The sequence below is a fragment of the Canis lupus genome, chromosome 17 (assembly GCF_011100685.1).
Source record: "Canis lupus familiaris isolate Mischka breed German Shepherd chromosome 17, alternate assembly UU_Cfam_GSD_1.0, whole genome shotgun sequence".
Lineage (NCBI taxonomy): Eukaryota > Metazoa > Chordata > Mammalia > Carnivora > Canidae > Canis > Canis lupus.
The window spans coordinates 11,126,823-11,150,510 of NC_049238.1; the positions used below are offsets into that span (position 1 = coordinate 11,126,823).

The 23,688-nt window shown below is 39.8% G+C and overlaps 1 protein-coding gene across 1 annotated transcript in view; it reads right to left on the reverse strand.

Moving 5' to 3' along the window:
* NBAS (NBAS subunit of NRZ tethering complex) overlaps window positions 1–23,688 on the reverse strand; it is a 319,521-nt gene that overhangs the window by 14,030 nt on the left and 281,803 nt on the right. The window contains exons 48-50 of the mRNA XM_038560813.1: window positions 19,971–20,166; window positions 6,931–7,070; window positions 3,302–3,446 (exon numbers count right to left, since the gene is read on the reverse strand). Coding sequence (XP_038416741.1) covers window positions 3,302–3,446; window positions 6,931–7,070; window positions 19,971–20,166 — 481 coding nt within the window. The remainder of the gene's footprint in view (window positions 1–3,301; window positions 3,447–6,930; window positions 7,071–19,970; window positions 20,167–23,688) is intronic.

Sequence of the window (23,688 nt, forward strand, 5' to 3'; positions counted from 1 at the left end):
AGGACACATGGTCTGTGAGCAACACTGATTTTATCCTTCTGGTAATATTTACAATCAGCCAAACCAACATGGTCGCAAGTAAACAAGTACCAGGAACAATAGCAGACATGACATAAGGATGTTCTAAAGTCATGAAGAACAACAACAACAACAACAAATCTCTAAATATGGGAACTTAGTGGAGGGATGGGAAAGGTAGATGAAGCAAAAGGTAAGTCCCTTTACATATCCTTTCCTGTTTCAGACAGGCAAACATACTTTATAGAACATACAGTAGGACAACCAAAGGTACTGGGTTATAAAAAAGTGAGTCATGGATAATTTTCCTACCACAGTGATATTAAATATTATGTGGTTCTGAAATTAGACTGTAATTTCCAAATGTGGTAAAATAAACTTAACAAGGCATTTCCATTTCTTAATTACAATGTTCCTCCCTTTGTAACAATTTTAACTCACATTTGAGCACATTTAACAATCAATAAAAATAGTACATAACAGTGGCAAGACTCCTTTAATCATGGCATCCGAAGGAAAAAAAAATCTGTACCCAGTTGAAAGACAGCACTGAGGCAGCGTAAGGAAAATAAACAAGTCACCGTGGCAACACAACTCTTTTGATAATTATTATGTCTCGTCTCATCAAACTGGAACAGACAACTGATAGGGACCTACTTCAAAAGGGGGCTTAATCCAGTATGGTTCTCCCACCCTACAAGACCTATGGGCCTATGGAAAAGTCATGAGTCGTGTGCTTCAGCTGGGGTCCTGAACAGACAGCCTCAGATCTGGGGGCCTTGAGGACTAGTTGAGTAGAGTTCCCTCTGAGACCACACAGTCTAACTCCTTGTTTCAGGGGCCAGCAAAGGGAGGTACAGAGCTTCTAGCGCTTTTCTCATGAACACAGATCACGCTGTGGCCTAGCGTGCAACAGGATGGTAGTTTCATGCCTCGCTGGGCCTCTTGCTGATAGACTACATCTGATGTTCCCTGCCCTTCCAGTGCTCCAAGTCCCAATGAAGAGAAAAGGCAAGTAAAATCCCTCTCTGTGTTGTGTGAGGAGTACTCTAATAGATGTGTGCTTAAGACCCTCTGCTATCCATTCCAATTTCCTTAGAACACTTAGGAATCACTAGTCTGATGATTCTGAGATCAAGCAGGACTACTGCAAATAAAATATTACTCCCTTGGTCAAAGTACCTCAACCTGGCTGTAGAAGCATATTAGGGAGCTGGATCATTACAGCGATTTAGCTTCTCATTTAATTCCGGTCTCCTTTTTTAATAGAGGAAATACAAATCATGACTTATTATTCATTAGTCAATAAAAAAGAACAACAAGAACATACTTTTCCCTCCGTGTCCTAGAAGGTCGTCCCCTAAACTTCAAATGCAATGCTGACAGTACGTACTACAGCTTTGGACATTCAGATGTGTTTGTCACCCATCACCGGGTAGCTGAATGCTAACACATGTAACTGTTACTGTACCTTGATTACAAAGCTAACAGTATGTGGTCAAGGTCAGAGATGCCGTGGCCATATTCTCAGCTAACTTACATTCCCTGCCTCTGAACTAACTGTAGTAAAACCAAACTGATGAGGATATTTAAATAAACTAACAAACTTCTCCAAGTAATGACGGCGATCCTAACACTTTGACATCTAAATGAACTGATAATGTAGACCCTACACACTTGCACAACTCCATATAATAGAATTCAATTTGCAAGCGCCCCAGGAGTAGTAAGAGTGTCTCCAGTGGAAGTATTCCTTTTCCAAGCACTTAAGAGCCTCCATTTGGGGACCAGATCTGCCATTTGTTGCCCGAGTGGGGGTGGGACCTTTGCTCTCACAGCCTCTGTTTCATTAGCTGAAAATGAAGGTCAAGGAACCTCCTTTGGGTGGTTGTAAAGGTTAAACCAGATGGTGGGAGTGGAAGCCTGAGGGTAGTAGCGGATGTCGGTCATCACCATTACCCAGCTTTCGATACAGGGACAATCAGCCCTAAATCATGTTTCCCCAACCTAGGTTCAGCAGAACTGGTGGGGCACTTCTGGCATTTGGTCCTGACCTAACAAAGCTTGATCTCAGCTTATGTTAAGACCAAGATGAACCCCTCATTATTTACATACTACTTACCCTGGTGGGAGCAATAAACTGCATTGAACTCCCACTCGAGGTAGTGCATTGAATCCTGCCATGGGTAAGAGAGAGCCACAGCTATGGCTCCCCGCCCCCCTTCAGGTGCTCACAATATAGCACAGCAGATCATAGGTAAGTAAGCAGCTGATACAAGCAAAGCACATACCACGGTACAAAGGCAAGTTATTTCTGGTGGTGATACTTTAAATAATTTACAGAAAAATTTTGTCCTTCTGGTGGTTAGAAGACTTCTTTAAATGAATAAAATATTTTAAAATTCAATCGGAGAACACTTAGCCAGTCCCTCATTTGGAAAACAATTCATTAAATGTACATTCATAATGAGAATATTTTCCTTGAGTGATTACAGTGAGGATTCAAAGAATCATATTTACCATTTTATTTTCAAGTTTATCTCCTATGTGGTAGAAACTTGAAAACCAATTAATCAATTTAGTGTCATTATCCAAATGCTTATATTTAAGGCACGTAAAAATTGCTCAAACAATCCACTGCTGAGGTTGGATTCACAGCAGGGAGCTATAACTAATAAGTGCTTATTTGAGAATGTAAAATTTATATATATATTATGCAAATACCTCTGTGACAGCCAAATTATGGGATCAGAGAGAGAAAAGAGAATGATGGTCAAAATGGAGGAAGCTGAGTTTTTTCCACGTTTACAGAGAATAAATATTGTGGTTATGCAATCTTATCGTGATGACGACGATGCAGAAGGCAGGTAACGAGGGTTGCAGCTGGCCATCCGCCCAGAGGTGCGAGGAAGCTTACTATTCTTTGCCGGCTGGCCGGATCCGGGCAGAGATGACACACAGGCTGGCTCCCCAGACCTCTGGGCACGGGAGCTTGAGTTAAGACACATAAAAAGGCATCCAAAAGGAACGGAAAGCGGAGTTACACATTCTGGGACTTATAAAGGGAATATGCTTCAGAGCTCCAACAGAGACCAAACTACCTCAAAGCACCCTCTCAGCATGGCTATTCTTCATTTGATCTACTCCAAATTATGGGCCTTTACCTTCTGATAACTTCAGCTAAGTGTTCCTCAAGCACAGTCACTGGCACTGCTTATGATAAAGAGTTTGGATAAGGGAAGGGATGCCCCGCAGGAAAGCCACTTGATATATCCCCACTCACCTCTGCAGGGAGCATCTGCTTGGTGTTATATAAAGAGCGGCAGATTTTCAAGACCTCATTCCCGAGTGCCGCCTTGTTCTCCGCTGTACACCTGGTCAGCATCACCGTAGCTAGTCTCACCCATGGATTGCTGCTTATGCTGGTTCTGGGGGAGAAAAACATGAGGCATGAATGATTAATGTTGTAACAACTGGGGTGTGAAATGTTAAAAAAGAAAAGATAGGCCACCTTTAGTAGTAAAATGCCTTTGGGAAATTGTAATCATGATCCAGAAGATGTGGTCTTTCAAGTCCCTCTTGTAGGAAAGAGAACACTTTCCAGAGGGAAAAAAAGGAGCTTGCTGTGGCCTCCCCAAATGCCCAGCGGGCCTCCCCAGTAAGCCATGGGTGGGCACCCAGAACACAACAGGGGGCCCCCACACCATAGCACGTCAAGCTCACAGGCTGGCTCCCTGGCTTCCCACTTGGGTGACTCAGGGGAGTCACTTCAACACTCAGCTTAGACAGTTGGTGCTGGGGAATCCACTCAACCTCTCTGGGCCTCAGTTTTTTTCATTCTGAAAAAGCAATGTAATGTTCTCCTTGAAAAATTGCTTTATTCAGTGAATGATGTTTGTCCATAGTGTAACTCAATAGCAGAAACATCTCATCATTTAGGACCTACATACTGGCTCTTGTTTCTCCTGCGATTAGGGCGAGGAATCTGGGGGCAGGGCAGGAGTGAAGGACAGTAAGGGCCATGCACTGCAGATGTCAGCCTGGGAGCACATGCAAGCAGTATGGAGGCCACTGTGCTCTTCATACAGTTCTCTAATTGCTTTCTGGTTCCCTTCTCTGGATATAACTTCATACAAACATCACGATTTAATTTGTCAAGAGACAAATTAAAGATACATTCATTCCATGGGCCCAGGAACACGTTACGGATTTTACTTACAGTGTTTTAAAATAATTGTACTATTTGTAAAGAGTCTGTTGTCTTAGTAGCACAGCTCTAGGCTCTAGACACTGAACACCCAAGGGTGGTTCTTCCCTTGAAAGGATTTCATTCCTTGGCCCCTAAGGAAAATGACTCACAGTACTAGCCTTCAGTGAAACCTCTGTGTCTCAGCTCAAACTAACATCGTGTGAGGACAAAGAATACTGCTTATTTCAAGCTAGGAACAAAGCTCTGTTGAGGGTCTGGTGGGCTGGGGAGTCTTCTGAACTCCTCTCTCCTGGATTTCCACTAAGGGCCACTTCACTGTGTCGACAATTATCAAAACGTATTTTTCACTGGTCAGTTTTGATACGCTGGATGAGAATTATAAATCCCCCATAAGTACGAATCTATTATGCTTTCCTGCATTTTCCTACCAATTAAACTAAACACCCAAGTTGGTTCTAGTAAATTAATAGTCATGTAGATCAAGCAAATTTCTTAGCTTCTAACTTTATTGTGTTAACTGGCAATGTTCAGTCGTTATCACTCAATCCTTCCCTTCCTCTCCCTCCTGCCTTTCTCGCTCTTTCTCTTTCTCTCCTCCCTCCCCGATGGAGGTGGTTTATTCTGGAGGCACTTAAGTCATACACTGGATTACCTGCCAACCAAAAAAAAAAAAAAAAAAAATGAACTTAAAGGTACTTTTAAGAACCTATTTCTGAAGTGTCTCATCATTCAGTGTCTTGTGGTTAAACACCAATTTGGGCCAGGAAAAAAGCCAAAACAGACAAATTTGACTTATCCTCAGGTCCTGTCTTGGATGGAGACATGGCTGGTAAGAGCGGTTTAAGCAGACCAGTAATGCTTTGTTTCTAATAATTTTATAAAGGAGGTTTTTTAAAATACAAGTTAGCAATTTACAAATTTCACTTCATTGTGGCTACAAAAGAAAGAATCCACCTTTAAAAACTAAGATTTTTAAAAACCTACAAGTGCATTAAATGTTTAAAATGTAATAAATGTCTTAAGTGAAACTGATTTTACTTCTGGTGGGTAAGCACGTGTTTTGAAATGGTCATTGTTCTAAAAGTACCAGGAGCTGTAAAACCACTAAACTAATCTGCTAGAGGGGGCTGTATATTGATTCTGAAAAATTCTCTTTAGACAGAGAGTTCCATTTTGAGTGAAGAAATCTACAATGCAACCCTAATCATTTGCTTAAAAAGCAAAGTACTCCCGACAACCTAATTAGTGGGTCCCGCATCTACTGCACATTATTATCACGAATAGGAGCTGGGTAGAAACCGATTTCCAGGCCCCACAGAGAGATCTAGACTCAGCAAGCCAAGTATGGGATAGTGCTTTTAACAAGCACCCATACGACCCAAGGCAGCTCTGCCAAGACAGCGGGGCCCAAATGGCAATGCTGCTTCAATGCAGTGTCACATCATGGAAAACTGAAGGCTATGATGGGAGAGCCTGTACTGCAGGGCTTCAAATAGTGCAGGCAAGAATCTAATCTTAAAAGCTACATATCTGCATGGCATCTATGCTACAAATGAAAGCGATCTAAGACACTTGGTTGGACCCAAAATAAAAACTCCTTGGTTTGCTTCAGAAATTCCTAAAGGTTTCATCCTAGGGTTAAGGTAAAGAGTCTTCATTAGATGTTCTCTAGGAGTCCTTTCCACACTGCTCGTAAAATAATTTATCTTCAGGAAGAGCTCCTTCTTTAACTTCTGAGGCACAGAGATGTGCACTGGCCTAGGCAGCATTGGCGGCTGAGCGCGGCAGTATGAGATGGGTTATGGAGCAAGCAGGCGTTTGGAACAGGGGCACGGGTGCTCCAATTTACTGCCAACAAGGAGCAGCAGTTCATGACAGATAGCATATGTGCTCAGAGGAAAGCTGGCCACCTCTTCCAAAGGAATCCTTGGCTGACAGCACGGGGATGGCCTGACCACTGCGTGCAGCCACGAGTGGCAGCTGTGAGCTCAGCATGACATGGAGGGTGCACGGGCTGTGAAGGTGGCCAGTCGCTGGTGAGAGCCCTGCCTCCTCCATGTCCCAGCCATGTGTTGCTAGAAGTCCTTTACTTTTTGAGTTTCCATTCTCTGTTCTATAAAATTAGACAACACTGCCTTCTGGGTAGGTTTACTGAGTGAATTGATAATATATGTAAATTGTGCATAATACCGCGTGTCCTCAATAAATGGAAATTATCAATTTATTCCATATGGATTCTCAAGTTAGCGCTGCAAGCTGTGTTAAAAGAGACTCAAACATTTTCTGGTGAAAATACTGGAACGAAATTATTTTGTCGACATTATAAATCAGATGTTATTTTTTTTAAGATTTTATTTATTCATCTGAGAGCGAGACAGAGTAAGAGAGAGAGAGAGAGAGAGAGAGAGAGAACATGAGCAGAGGGAGAGGGAGAAGCAAACTCCCTGCTGAGCACAGAGCCCACCCAGTGCCCCTAAATCAGACATTATTATTAAGCATGATCTGATATTTTCAGATAAAATATGTGTGTAGGAGCAAGGAGAAACGGAAAGAAACTGCAATACTTCAAATAAACAATTTTTATTTCCTCTAAAGGCTAATGTTGATTTTATATATTTCTTTTCATTGGCTCCTTTTGAAGGTACTGAATTTTTAAAACTAAAGAGCAGACAAAAGAAATCTAATTTGATGTTAACACTTACACGGAATCATGTCTCATAGGCGGCCAAGCTTGCAAGAGCAAAACCAAGTGCTGAAATTCTACTTCCTGGTGGCTGGACTCTAGAAGTTCCACAAAGAGAGAATAGCGGTTCTCTTCATTCTCAATGTCAGCTATGTCTACCTAGAAATGGAAATACACACTTGATGCTCGTGGCAAAGGCTATTTAACTGGTCTATAGAAGAATTCAAATTTGAGGATTTTGATTAAACACTCTCCAAAATTTTTCCAATGTGTTGAGAGGTAAGATTCAACACTTCCACCCCTCTAAAACAAAACAAAACAAAAAACAAAAAACTTCGTAACACCGAGGCCTTATTCAATATCAAACACTTGTTAAAAAATTGTTTACAAAGAAGAAATCACAGGAATATTCTTAATGTTCTTTATGAAAATAAATTCAAACAAGTAGAAGGTTGGCTTTTTAGTACATGTTATGTTAAAATACAGAATTATTGTATATGAAATCATAGTAGTTAATCATACTTTTTCATTAGCCAAAGTTTTTGTTTAAATTATCCTAAATGCATTTCTACTTTTCATTTTAACATTATTATTGCTAAGTCTTCATGTTGTCTAGAAAATTTCTCTACTTTGAAATTAAAGATTGATGAAAGCGCATTTGTCATTGGATTTTTGTTATACATCAAAATAAAGTAAAATATCCTTTATTCACATCTCCGTGTCTAACACAGAATAAGTTTTGATAAAAAACACTAATTCATCCGCTCATTGCATAACTGAATGGTACTTTCTTTACATCAAGGAAGACCTGAAACAAATCACATCTCCGACATCTCTGTGGATGAAAATGTTTGCTATGTTAAGTTAGAAAGCAGTTTTAAATACAAAAGCAAGCCAACAGCTGGTTTTCCTGTTCCCTAGCCTCTCCTAACACAGATTCTCTACATTTGGGGCCCTAAGCCTCAGATGATGACAGATACCTTGAAAGGATAATGAAAATGGATGGTTACCTATACATTTGTTAAACTGTCTGTACAAATGCAGGTTTCCAAAGCATTTAATTTAATGGTCATTCTGGCTCCAATCCCAAGTAGCCACCTGAAAAAGTCATACCATGAAGTCTGCCTTTGCACAACAGTTGATATGCACCGTGAAATGAGTGGTAATCCAAGTCCTGCTCACAAGGCAACCTGACAGATCCTTCAAAACCAACCTGAAAGCCCCATGTCATTCTTCCGTGGACTAATAACCCAAGAGCCTCTTACAGTTTTTGAAATAATTTCAAAATTCAGGAAGAGTTCACCTCTGCAACCGTTTTGGTGGAGAACAGCACAGGTGTTATTAACCTCCCTTTACAGATGAGCAAACAGGCTTATCTGTCCTGGTAACATGGCCAGCAAGTGGCAGAGCCGATATGTAATTATAATCAGATCAGGATGCTCTGAAACTAGACAAGCTCTGAATTATTTAAATAGGTGATCTAATTGGGAGTTTGGCAATATGTTCTTGCCTATTTATAAAGAAATGTTAAAAAAAAAAAAAAAAACCCTCAAACTTAAACATCCACCTGTTTTGACCTGACTCCTGCCTTCACCTCCTCTCCAGGCTCAGGCTCCCTGCGTCCATCGTGCATACTTCCACCTCGGGAACTTTGATCTGTTTTCTCTGCCAGGCACATTCTTTCTACAGATAGCTGTAGGGCTCATTCGCTTATTTCCTTCAAATTTCTCAAATGTCATCTCATCAGAGAATGTGCTGCATAACTGCCCACCTTGGGTTGCATTCCCCTACACCATCTGTCTCCCTCACACCTCGGTTTATTTTCCTTTTTAGCATTTACAAGTATGAGACATATTACATATGTATTTGCTTACTGTCTTTCTTCTTCCATAAGAATGGAAGCTCCTTGAAAAGTTTTTTGTTCACTGGTTTATCCTTACTACATAAAATAATGCCTGACAGACAGTAGATGCACAGCACTTACAGAGTTGTATGAACTGATGGACATACAAATGAATAAATGAAGATAATCCACCATTTGTAAAATATTGTAGCATGGAACAGTGATATTAAATATTTGTGGAGTGGCCATAAAGTTTTGACTTTTTTTATTGGAGATAGACGTGAGGCTTATAAAGAAGATGCGATCGAGAAGGAAATCACTAAAAAAGACCCCGAAGGAGGCCTGTTTATTGACATTATGTCTCAACCAATAATGCTTTGTGTGTAGCTGTGTGACTTCAGTACAGTCCCACTCTGCATCTCATTTCCCTCATCTGATATGTGGGATCCAAGAATCTCCAGAGTCTCAGAAGTTCTCAGGAGATGCCTGATGGTCTGCAGCAGGGAAAAAGGGTTGGAAAATGGTTGCTCTCTTCTGATTTAAAATCCAAGTTTTTATAGTTTATTTGAAGAAAGGGCTTTGTGTTTTGAAAATATCTAAAAACAACTGAATGATAGGTCTGTAATGTTGCTAGCAGTGTCAATACTCTACTTGCTATAATTAACTCTTGCATAATTAATAACAAGTAGTTTCTCCTTTACATGGATTGTACTTAACACATACCATGAAAAGGAAAAGATAAGGAAAAAGGTGATTGTTTTCAGTATCATTTGGATTTCTTTCTTTTCAAAAACTGTAACAGCTTGTCAATTTTTAGGACATGAAACGTATCCTATGGGAGAGAAAGATCTTTAAAAAACCTATAAATTAAACCTTTATATGTTTGTTTTTAAATTATTGTGCCAATAACAGTTTCCATTTTTAAAATGTGTTTAGCAATAAATTTCTTTGTATAACACCTTCTTCATGTATACACAGACTTTTTTTTTTTTTCAGATTTTATTTATTTATTCATGAGAGTCACAGAGAGACAGGCAGCAACATAGGCAGAGGGAGAAGCAGGCTCCCTGTGGGGAATCTGATGCGGGACTTGATCCCAGGACCCCGGGATCATGACTTGAGCCAAATGCAGAGCCTCCACCATGGAGCCACAGACTTTTTAAAAGTGTATCTTTATCAGGAAATACTTTCTTCTGAAACTTCATTAACCATTTTAAGTATTATAAAACTTACTTTTTAGACTACTGACCTCATATTTAAAATAGAAATTTAAACAATTATCCATTTTGGGTAGGCACACCTGTACACTCCCTCTCCATCTAAAGGGTTTCAAATGTTTAAGTTGTTCAGCTCTTAAGAAAGCAATTTTAAATTCTTTACCAATATTGCTGTAGAAGCCTCACCTTACATTAAGAGGAGAAAAATGGACCTGAAAATGGACTTGAGTATGTGTTTTTTAACCCATGAGACAGAATATACTTTGCTGGATAATCATTATATACTTTGATATACAAGTGCTAATTTAGGATTTGTGTCTACATATTAAAATATCTAAATTTATCTAAATTCACCAAGATAACGTAAGCTCATCCTGTTCAACGTATTCTAAAAGGTTCTAAGAATAAAATTAGAGGGTGCCTGTGTGGCTCAGTGGTTGAGTGCCTGTCTTGGGCTCAGTTGTGATCCTGGGGTCCTGGAATCGAGTCCCGCATCAGGTTCCCTGCAGGGAGCCTGCTTCTCCCTCTGCCTATATCTCTACCTCTCGCTCTGTGTCACTCATGAATAAATAAAATCTTTAATAAACAAATAAATAAATAATAAAATCAGGTAACCAAGACTCAAAATGAATTTTTGCATGAAGATAAACATATGCAAAGGACTTCCAGCCTGAACAAAATGGCTCTGACCCTATTTTTCCCTACTCCTCCCTACTAAGCACAACTATAAACTTTGGAAATAATGAGACAACCAAAGAACTCTTAAAGGTGGAAAAAAAAAAAAAAAACCTAACTAGCTCGGGGCCTCAAGAGTGCAGGAACAACATATGCACAGTGTCTGGTATCCCCTCATACAATAGAAGGATCCTGAGACTCAGCATGTTCTGACTCCCGACTGAAAAATACAAGACAACCCAGGTAAGGTCATCTCTCATCAGAGTTCCAGAAGGAAGGGAGAAAGAAGGTGGAGTTTAGAGAGTATTTTAGGAAATAACATTTCAAAGCTTGCCAAAATTGGTAGAAGATATTAATCTACAGATTCAAGAAGCTGAGCTAACCCCAAACAGGGTAAGCCCAAAGAAATCTATGCCCAGAAACATCATAATTAAACTCTTGAAAACTAAATTTAGACACATAAAAAAAAAATATTGAAAGTGGCCAGAGAGAACAATACATTACTTATAGAGAGAAGAAAAATTTTAATAACAGGGCATTGCTTATCTGAAACCACAAAAGCCAGAAAGAAGTGGCACAATATTTTTCAAGTGTTAAAAGAACTGTCAACTATAAATTCCATATACAGTAAAACTATCCTTTAGAAAAAAAAGGGTAAATGAAACATTCTCAGGTAAGGAAAACCAAAAGAATCTGTCATTAACAGCCTTCATCTTAAAGACTGGCTAAAGAAACTTCTTCAAACAGAAAGGACACGCATTTTGGCCCAATATATTTTCATATCACAACTAGTAATGCTACTCATTCATGGCTACAAAAATTAATCTAAAGTTGAAGAAAATCGCAATGTTATAAATCTGACAAATTATCTGAAAACAATTAAAGAGGAAAAGTATTGTTTTGAATCAATAAAAGCAAAAGCAACAGGTCTGAGAGGCCTACAGAAGTTGTGGGAGCATCAGATCAGTATTAATACCATGGGAATTTAAGTTCCCTAAAATATCTGAAAACAAGGTGCTGGCTGAACATGAATGCAGACCTAGGAAAGAATCAGATTCTCTCTTCCAGAAAGTGCACAGTTCATATTAAAATATGCACTGCCAGCATCTAAATATGCTTCAGGCAACTGTGAGGAGTACAGAGAACTGACCTATGTGCCTAAACAGCTACAAAATGAAATGACCAGAGAACATATTTTAGCTTTGAGGAAGAACAAACTATGGGTGGCTGGGCAAAAGCTTCAACACACCTCACTAAGGAGACTGTAAAGTAATGATAAAAAGCCATTTGATTAAGGGACGCCTGAGTGGCTCAGTGGTTGAGCATCTGCCTTTAGCTCAGGGAGTGATCTTAGGGTCCTGGGATCGAGTCCCACATCCGGCTCCCCACAGGGAGCCTGCTTCTCTCTCTCTCTGCCTATGTCCTTGCCTCTCTCTGTGTGTCTATCGTGAATACATGAAATCTTAAAAAAAAAAAAAAAAAAAGCCATTTGATTAAATATGCAGCTTTCAAAATAATGCTGATAAAATCAAAGTAACATGAAAGACATTATACTTTGGAGACATTACTGGACCTTTCTGAGGCTTAACTGCCTCTTCTGTAAGACGAAGATAACACATATCACACGATAGTTGTGATTATTAAATAAGACAATGTGAATAAGATAGCCAGCAAAGTGACTGGCACGTGGTAGGGACGTAATAAATGATGGGTATTTTTATGTTACAGCTACATATAAAAAGCAGAAAGCTGGATGTGTGTTGTGATTTCTTCTAGTAAGAATTAGGTCTATAGATTAGACAAGGCAGAAAAAGAACACAAAACAATGGCTGTTTTAGGATAATGGAATCATGGGTTAACGTTCATCGCTTTTAAAAATCTCATTTATTTGTACAACACACGATTTGGAATGGCTCCGTGGCATGCCTTCTAGAGATGAGTGAAAATAATTAGCAATTTCTCCCAAGTTTTTCTTCTACGTTTTGTTTGATTCTACCCTTTTCTCCAGTGAAAGAGAATATACGCCTCTCTCTCTCTCTCTCTCCACCAGGGAGTGGGGGAGGGAGTAAAAATGCCCAATATTTTACAGGCACCCTACAAGTTAGGGACGATTCCACCCAGACACCTCTAACTAATGTCATAGGATTTTAAAGGGCAATATTCAAATGTGACTCGAACATAAAGATATCTCTCTCTCGTCTCTGAAAGCGATGCTTCTGTCCTCATTGAATTAGGGGACTTCGGCCCTTGGTACAAGTTAATTTGTCAAGTAGCTGCAGCCTCCTTATCAGACAGAGTCACTGTCCTTGAAGAAATGGACTGAGTCACCTATTCCCAGATGAAAACAGCTTTAACCTGAAATTTCTCTGTGGCCCGCTGAGAGTGAACAGGGCTCCCCGAAACTGAGGCGCCCTCCTGAAATCCCAGAGGCACTGGCGATGTGGCTTATTTTCCCTTCAGGTATTTGTGAATATGAAATAGGTATTAGTGCACATAAACATATTTCACGAGTGGAAAACAATTACCATCATGCAGAGGATTACTCTTGATGTAGTAAAATTAATCACCATATTTCTACCTTCCACAGGAGCTGATCAGTGGCTATACTGCCTCTATGATTTAGGCAATTTTGGGGGTAAATCTGAAATTCCCTCCAAACAAAAAGTGGAAAGAAAAAAAGAGAGGAAGTCATCCCCAGCTACCCCATATTCTCACCACTCGCCAACATCCAAATGCTGGAATGTTTCCTGCCTCTTCTCCCGTCGAACTGCAACTTTTCTAATTCTTAAAAGGAATGAGGAGACAGCACTGCTATAGGAGAGGTTAGGAGTCTGACCAGTGTGGTTGCTGAGGTTCTCGGGCCTGTGGGCGTGAGGCCCTGGATGTGACTGTCCCGCCACAAAAAAAGCCCCTGTGGGTCCTGGGCTGACCTGACCCCGGGAGGAGTGTCCCCTGGGATGGAGGAAGCAGTCCTGCCCAGTGACGTGTACTAAACCCAGGTGTGTGTCCAAGGAGGAGGTCGCTGTGACCTAGGCCAAATACAAGGCTATGAAGAAGTGAAGGGGTAAGCAGAGCCTCCCTATCTCACCCCACAGCCCCCACTCCCCAAACGCGTTTAGATTTTAAACACAGCCCTGAACTTAGTGCCTTCCTCCACAAAACTGGTTTGTCCTCTGCTCTTTCCTGGTGCCGCTTCGTCCTTAGCGACTTGAGCAAACATCAGAGGGACACTGGCTGTTTCTTGTCCCCCCACATCTAAGCAGTCCCTGGGGCCCCTGGTAATAACATCTTCAGCTTTCTTTACCCTCCTCTATCTTCACAGCTGGTACCAGCTTCAGGGCCAAGTTCGGGGAACTTGACTGCTGCCTCTGTCCCCTGCCCGGTACCTCTCCTGCCCACTGTCCAGGCAGAGGTCGGAGGGGTTCTCCTAAAACACACGTCTGATCATGCAGTTTCTCAGGCATCCCCCTTCCTTGTGGGCTTAGCACCGTCAAAGTGAAACCTGCGCAGCACGGCAGAAGGGGTCTGACCCGCTTCTTTCTAGTTTCATCTCTTGCGTCCACTCCAGACACCCAGCTGTGAACTTAGTTCAAGACTCCCCTCCTCGGGGATCCCTGGGTGACTCAGCAGTTTAATGCCTGCCTTCGGCCCAGGGCGTGATCCTAGAGTCCCAGGATCGAGTCCCATGTTGGGCTCCCTGCATGGAGCCTGCTTCTCCCTCTGCCTGTGTCTCTGCTTCTGTCTCTCTCTATGTGTCTCTCATGAATAAATAAATAAAATCTTAAAAAAAAAAAAAAAAAGACTCCCCTCCTCAGAGCAGGTTTTCCTGGAGGCAGTGGCTACATACCCTTCCTGGAACCCAATGCATTGTGCAGACATCTGCCTTAGCTTCTTCAGTCTTTGGGGAATTTGCTTCTTTGAGTATATATCTATGTGCTCCACTGGATCAGAGTCCCCACACCAACAGAGCCCATTTGCCTGGACCAGAGTTGGAGATTTACATGTATTATCCCATCACAAGAGAGTTAGTAACATCTCCAGGGTCACGGAGCGAATGAGCGGTAACACTGGGATCTGAATGTAGTTCTGTGTGAAGAGCCCAAACACTCTACCGCTAATTGCCTGGTCTCTTTGTCTATCCCTAGAGTATAACACAGTGAATGGTGCATAATCTGTGCTTGAAGAATCTTCAATGAATATTTCACATACAACAGTTATCAGGCACAGCTTTTTTCAGAATGTTCTGATTGAGCAGCAGTGAACACACACAGCGTTCTGTATACAGACAGTGAAAAATGCTAAGAGATAAAGCAATGCTTTCTGTTTTCTCAATCAAACTCCTCATTCCTCATGCCTAGTCACATTCAATCCAGGCGAAGTCACAGCAGAAAGAAGAGAAGATGAGCAGAGCATGCTTTATGTAGTCTAGCGCGACCCAAACGTTAGTGCTGAGTATCTTTCCCTGGCAGATGGGAAGAAGTGTGGTAATAGAGCCAGGAACACAGACTTTGAGATCAGACATTACTGGGTTTGAACTCCAGTACTATCGTTCACAAGCTGGGTGACCTTACTAGGCGATGTGACTTCATCTCAAACAGAGAATGGGAACAACTTTGCAAGGCTGTCCGAAGCATTACAAGTAGTGATGTGCACTTAATATGCATTTCGCAGTCCCTTCTTCTTCCCTCAATGATAACCATGACAAGAGAGAAAATCTTTAAAGGAAAAAACCCCTTATTCATAAAGGGAGGCCTTCCAAGGTTTCCAAGTATTTGTAGAACCCAGTAACACATATGCTCTCTTAGCTTTAATCATTTTAGGATGCTCCATTAGAGCATTATCAAAATCAAGCTCCATTAGAACATTTCAGATCTCCTGCTTACATCCAGACAAAAATGTTTATACTGGCTGGTCAGAAATCACTGTCAACAAAGTACAGCAAGTTAGTACAGAATAGTATCAATCTAAAAGCACCAGGCCACTCTGTAAGGGAACCTTTCCATTATTCCAAGCAAATCAATTTGCTTGCATTTAAGAGAGAAGCAGCATGGTCTAACCCTTATGGCAAGAGGAATGGATTGGAACTCTGGGGTCCTGGCCTTGCCATTTTAAAGGTGACCTTAGTAAGTTTTTTTTTTTTTTAAATAATATTCATTTATTCAACAAATATTTACTGAGTGTCTGTAAGAGCCCTTTTCTTGTGACATTTATATTCTAATGGAGGAAGAAAGACATCATATAATGGACAGGAAGAGAGAAGTTTAGCAATAGTGAGGATTACAAGAAAACTAAAGAGGGTCTGATATAGACTGTGACTAGGGGCCTACTTTAGGATGCAGTCATTTTAGAAATGGTGACATTTAAACTAAAATTAGAGAAAGTAACTTCTTCTTTCTGGACATCACGTCCTTTTCTATAAAATGTGACTATGGAACGAACTGGCATGCTTTTGAAAGTTTCCTCTGGTTCCAGGAATTGGTTTCCATAGCTATTAAAGATATATTACATGTATGGATAATTTAAATGTGTGGGCATATATATTTTTAACATTAAATATTATCCTATACTTGATTAAGAAATCATTTACGGCAGTGAGTCTTAGCTTTGAAGACATTTAAGGTAAAAATAAATTCTTTGTTAAGAAACTAAATCTAAGTTGGCGTACTAAATTTAGGTTGGTGTACTAAACTAAACCTGTTCTTCTGTTCACTGTCTGAGATCTGATAAATTGTGTATTTTATTAATGTTCTGGTAAATGAAGCCAGTCTGGCCGCTGATCAGAAGAGTTAAAATGTCCTTGTGTGTTTCAAAGTAGGCAAAATGCATGAATTTGTAATAAGATTATAACTTTTCTTAAACTGGGGTGCCTGTCTGGGTAGCTCAGTTGGTTAAGAGTCCAACTCTTGATCTCAACTCAGGTCTTGAACTCAGGGTAAGCTTGAGCCATGCGTGGGCTCCATACTGGGCGTGGAGTCTACTTAAAAAAAGTTCTCTTAATTTTTTCTGGTGATCACTTACAACCACAAATCCAAACAGAATGAAACTTAAAGGGTGCAACTCTAAACCACATGTCCTTTTATATAAGAGGAGGAAAAACAATAAAGTGAAGGGGTATGTGATTTTTTGAGGAAACATCAGTATTTTGGCCCGTATTTTTCATGCACCAGTTGACTAGAAAATTACAAAACCTGAAAAACTCAGATAAATTGTATCAAGGGAATGAATACCATACATTCATCCCTTCTCCCCCTCCCCCCATAGCTCATCTCCCTCCCTTTTCCCCTGTCCTCCATGCCAGGGTACTTTTCTGGAATGGGCAGAAAGGCCTCTCAAGCTGTTGAAAAATGAGGGCCTCTGAATTTTTAATTCTGTTAACTAATCATGAGAAAACTAGAATAGAAATTGCTGTCTCTCTGAGAACCAGTGAGGTAGCAGGCTCCACAGATTCTGTGTTTAATTTTGCAGAAGCTGGCTGGTTTCCCAGCAACACACTGATTTGTGGGGCCACTACTTTGGGCACCTCGAGGATAATTAAATATTAAGTCCCTCTTTGATGTATGCAAAGTCTGCCTAAGAGGATTACCAGCCACAGCAAAGGTAGCAGTCCTACATTTTCTGGTAATTGAACATTGCAATATCATTATCTATTCTTATCTTTGCTCTGTAAGAATCTGTCTCTACCCTTAATATTACCTTTGAGAATGAAGAAAGGGATAGGGAACAAAGAACATGTGAGCCGGTGCAATCAACATTTCGGGGTCTTCTAGGTGTTTTGGATAGAGATGAGGAAGACCTCAGTGTATGTGGGAAGAAATGACAATGAGCTCTATCTCCTCCAGTTCTGGAATCTTCTCTGAGGCAATAAAGCAACAGAGGAGGAAGGGTGGCCAAGACCTATGCTTACAAAGGATTTGTCCATCAGGCCTTGATCTTTCTAATGCTCCAGTGAAAAGTAACACAGGTTTTTAAAAACAATAATGGAGAGACCTCAAACATAAACTCTGGGCACCATTCTGTAACATTCTAGAAGTTGCTGCTATTTCCGCTGTAAGCCACACATTTTCTGTGTTCATTTTCCATGTAGCAAACAGTTATTTACAACTATAGGCAGAGTTTCCTGACCAAAGTCACTTGCTCTCTGAAACAGATTTGAATCAGCAATGCCAGGCTGACACAGAATACTTGCTTTTTACGGGAGGAGGAGACACTCACGGACTTAATTTATTTGGGAAGAAGACTACAGATGAATGGCATAATTAAGCCACAGGGTAGTTTCTGTATTTCTACTACCGAATCTACACACAGACTTTGAAGGAGAAAAGCCAGGCTGTGCTCAGTGAAACAGTCCAGTCAGTTCAGAAAAGTACATGGGAAAGGAATCTTAACAAAGGCTAAGCTCCCTTAGATCATATTTTTGGAAAATGTTTCACTATGAAGAAATTAAAATCTCAGAAGTATCTAGAAATCACTGGAATCCTATAAAAGTTGAAACATGTTCTTTGGGTATATGGAAAGCTAAGGAAAGCTTAAAAGAAGAAATAGTGGTTATACTCCTACTATTGCTGAGGCATTTTGCTCCAAATATCAAAGTGTCTGTTCTACTCTCTAAATATGACAAAGAAGATGGATGTTTTCCCCTTTCCCTGGTCTCCACGTTGTTTTGTAATATTGTTGGTATATGAATCTGACAGGACATGAAGCGAGGCTCCAAACAGAAACTGGCCTCGTTGTCCCACCAGGCTCTGGCCATTAAGGAAGAGGAAACTGAGCAAGGTTGAGAACTTGTAACCTGGAGGTTCCGTCAGAACAGCACCTAGTGGTAGGGATGTTCGTTTATTTTGGAATGAGTCATAATCCAAGATTCCGTATGGCAAAAATAACACAACCTAATTCTGAGCTTTCCTCTGAGATACTGTATGAACCTTCCTGTCAGCATTCCTCTAAGATCGACTACACCAGAGACCTGGAATATTTTTATTGTCTATTGCATTTGTGTTCACAGACTGTTCTTTAAAAAGACTGTTAGTCACTTCTTAATGTAATTCAGGGCAGAATGTTGAGACTAAATATGTTGGTAAAGTCATGGGGCTTCAGAAAGAGTATTATTCAGATAACAGTGACTTTTCATACAATCCATTTCAGCAATTTGGCCAGATTAGAGAATCTCTGGTAAGTCCATCTTTTCTGCATCTCAAATTCTCTAACTCCAAAGAATAGGTAATAGTATTTACCCCTTTCTCTCACATAGGGTAATAAGAATATATAAGATAATAATTATGAAGATGTTCTGAGATGAGTCTCAAGATATTCTTAATACTGGATTCATTAAAAAAAAGAAATTTATAGTTCTTTCAATGTAGTAATAAGAACATAAATATTAATTATAAAGCAAAGCTTTAAAATTAGAAGGTAAATTGAGGTGTAGTCAGACTTCCAGGAAACTCTTGCAGAGTAGATTATGTGGGAAGTCTTATTTTACTGGCATATGGCCTACTCTGGCAGGCTAATGCACTTGACTGAGATTACTGATCCTTACATCCTATGTCTTTAGGATGCATCAATTTAGAGTTCGAGCCAAACTTCAATGGCCACCATATTTCTTTGATTTAGGAATCAGAATTCCCATTTACTCAATCAACAAGTATTTGAGCTCAGAGTATGTACATAACACACTTAGGGGAATTCAAAAGACACATCCTCCAGGACTTCTGAGTTTCTACAGTAGTGGGGAGACAAGACTTTAATAGTAATGATAATGATACATAATTAAAGCTCAAATGTGTGGAATTCAAAGTTGAGTTTGAAATGGACATGGAAGGTTCCAGAGAGATGACGGACTGAGTGAGTCTTGAAGGATGGGATAGAGAAACAGATCCTGTGTGTGTGCTACATCATCGATCTAGATACAGAAGTGAGAGGAGGGCACCTGTCTTGCCTGGGAAGAGTATGAAAAAAATGAATTAGCTAAACAGCATACTGAATTTCCATTTCCATCCACATTTCTCCAGGGACAGAGAGAGCTGCGATAATTAACTGATACTGTGAAGAATCCGGACTATATCCTATGAAGAGAAAAATGATACACACATGTGAGGGGAATGAGATATAACCTCCAGTGCACATACACATTCAAACATATGGACAAATCCGAAGCAATTCTGTTGTACATATTTAACTACTAAACAGCTGGATTGAAGAACATAGTGGAAAGCTTGCATTACCAAGCTGATTATTCACTGGAGGGTAGTTTAAAGTAATAAGGAAATAACCTCCAATTATTTTTAATAGGGAAAATATTCAGTAACCGGTCAGATGCTCCCTTACCTGTCTCTGGGGCCAAGTGGCTTTGAGAATGGCTTCTGTTCTAAAGAACACAAGGAGCTTGCCATCCTCCTCTGTCAGGTTAAATGACTGTCCCAAAATCTGCAGCACCTGAATTCGGGGTGTCACGGGCCAGGAGTCATCAGCACAGAAAGGGCGCAGCCACTCTAGCAGGTCCTCAGAGGAAACCAGCTCTTCTCTGAAGGGCAAGATCAAAGGTTAAATAAATAGGAACTTTTTTTTTTTTTAATTTCAGTAATCAAATGTGACCCAAAGACTTGTTTGTTAGGTGATTAATTTTTTTTTCCCTTTGAGAAGAAAAATTTAGGTTTTAAATGGCTTAAGACAATCCCTATCAGATATTTAAAAACTATGTAAAATGAATATAATTTTTACACAGTATCACACTGAGTTACATGAAGCAGATGAAAAATAATTACTATATCCTTAGCTACTCTCTATGTCTTATGCAAAGTTTAATAAGAAGTACAGTTTACTTCTGTTTATGTTATGAGAGCCAGGCATCATTATCATTCTAAGTTTTATATAAACTACTACTAGTTGACAATAACTACACAAAGTAGATATTATAATTTCCATTTTATTTAAACTTTTTTTCAGTTGTAGACATAACTAACATATAATATTGTGTAAGTTTAAGTGTGTAACTTTTTTTTTAAAGATTTTATTTATTTATTCATAGAGACACACAGAGAGAGAGAGGCAGAGACACAGGCAGAGGAAGAAGCAGGCTCCATGCAGCAAACCCAATGTGGGACTCGATCCCGGGTCTCCAGGATCACACCCCGGGCTGCAAGCAGCGCTAAACCGCTAAGCCACCAGGGTTGCCCTAAGTGCATAAGTTAATGATTTGATATATGTACATATTGTGGAATGGTTACCAAGAAGTTTAGTTCACATTCATTACCTGACAATTTTTTTCTTGAGATTAGAATTTTTAAGATCTACTCTCTTAGTATTCTTCAAATATACAATATTGGTAACTACAGTCCTTACACTGTGCATGTAAATTCCTTTTTATAGATGAGGAAATAGGCTTCAACGAAGGGATACGATATGCTCACAGACATGTAGAATAGTGCAATACAACCCCAAAGTCAATGTTCTTTCTACCACTTTTCTCTCTGATAGAATTTCAATAAGGGGTTAGAGCATCAGGTTTCATACTACCCTAAGGATAAAATATGAATGCATGGTTACTAAAGAACTGTGAAGGAACTATTTGCACAACTTTCTATCTAACACTAGAATCTCTCCTCTCTTGTAATCCCAAATGGGCCATCTCAGGAAAATAACTGGTTTGATGATGATGTCAATGAATTACTATTGATTACTGTTAAGAGGTCTCATATAGATACCTCACTTGCACAAGGCCCCAGAGAGCAGTGCTAAAGCACAAATCATATAGGTTTTGCTGTAATCACATCCTCATGAGGCTTCCAGCAATAAATTCCAGCAATAACTCACTTATACCAAGTCTCAAATTCTACAACCTAACAAGACCAAAGGAAATCTTTAAAATTTGACAATTACCACTGAGTGTTTCTGTTAGTACACATTCTGTAATACACTTGTCAATATAGTTTCATGGAAATTCAAATTAAAAAGACAATTCATTACTTGTATTTAGGAATTAAATAAATTATTAAATGCCATACATAATAGGCTTAAGCATTTTCTAAATTAGGAAGTCACTTGTTAGCTTTATATGTATCAAAACTGGCAAAAGTGGGGTGCAAGAAAAGTAGACCACCACTGATATTTCCTGGAAATCTAAAATAAGCAGAAATTATCATGTAGTGGAAAAGTATTTTGGGGGAATGTGATGGAACTGTGAACCCTGGCCCCATCATGTGCTAACAACTCCAGATAAAAATCATGAATGTCATCATTCCCAATTTATAGTAAGTAGACATAGGTCTTGAGAATGTGTCTCTTGGAGTCTTTGAAACCAAGAAAAGTATATAAAGTACTTAGCCACAGTACATAGCACAGAGGAATTACTTAATAAATGATACACCATTGTCTGCATAATGATCATTAGGATTATCACCGGTATTCTCAAAGCACAAGTTCGTGCTTGATACAGGGATGATAATTGTAGGATTCCTGCCTTCAAAGAATAATGGTACAGAAAAATTTTAAAAGTGACTATTATTCAAATTACTGATGTATGTAAATATGAACAATCATTTTGGAGGAAGAGTGAGTAGAATCAGGGAAGGCTTCACAGAGGACATGGCATTTGAACAGGATCATAAAGGACAAATGGGATGTATGTAAATGAGAAGGTGGAAAAATATGATCCAGATAAAGAAAAGAGCAAGGAAAAAAACAAAACAAAACAAAAAAACAAAAAACAAAAAACAAGGATTTCAAAGGACAGAGCATGTTCAGGGAGAGACTAAAGCACAGATGTCCAGGTGGTAGATAAGAAGATGGAACCAGGGTAGCTAGCAGAGATTCCTCACCTGGATGGCCAAGAGCATGCACCCAAGGCTGCAAAGGCAGTGCAGCTTCTTGCTTGGAAAGCATGGGCTCTGCAGCTGTCAGGCCCGGAGTCAGCTCCCAGATTTACCTCTTCCTAACAATGTGACGTTGACCAAGAAGCCACCTAATGGTTCTGAGCCCCAGTTCCTCATGTGTAAATTGGAGATGGATATCGATATCACTCCCTTATTCATAAAGCTTTTGAGAATTAAACAAACACATAAATCATAAACTTCAAGCACATACTACATTAATAGACATACAACTAAGTGCTTCAATTAGTAACCACCATTATTATTGAGGACATTTGATCTTCGTATGGAACGAGAAGATGGAGGATTTCTGAGCACTGAAATATCATATTCGTGTTAAGTGATCAGAGAAGCATACAGGCTGGGGCAGGTTCAGGCCCTTTTTGGTGAAGGCTACAGGGGTCCAATTAGGTATAATTCAGGAGAAAAGGAGTTTAAAGCACATTTTTGGCCTGGAGTTCAAAGCAATTTCACATAATATGAAACTGATTTTTTGACCCTGTCACCCAGGTGCCAAGTGGGGAACAGGTAAAATGAGCCAGAAGGGGCAGAAGCTGGAGTCTCATGAGGAGCAGCTGGAAGTATAATGATTACCCAAGACTTGAATGTGGTGAAAAAGAATGAAAACAGTAACTCATGGAAGTTACTAGGAGCTTTGAATTACATCACTTCATGTATTTCATCCCTTCTCTCTTTCATGTATTCTATTATCATCTCCAATCTGCAGATGAGGAAACAGCCACAAAGAGATCTAGTGTTCAAGGTCACAAAGTAAGGAGAAGAGCCAGTTTTTGAACTTGGGTGATCTTAATGCCTTATCAATAACTTCACAGTGCTACCAAACCAAACCAAACCAAACCAAACCAAACCAAACCAAACCAGGGCATGTTCCAGAACACTGTGGCAGAAGATTATAATTATTCAGATACTCCTGTGATATAGAAGATTATGTTTTCCAAGTCATTACACAGAGTTAGATTCCATTTACATTTGAGTTTATTGTACAGTGGCTAACACGACATTTTGGGGGCGTCTGCTCTAACTTCTGGTTGATACTTTTAAACTCATAATAAAATTAGGAAAACTCACTCCCAGAGCAGAAGTGCTATGTTCTGGAAGAACTATGTTCTAGGCAAGCTTCACCATAGAGCCACGTGAATACTGGTGTTTAGTAAGAC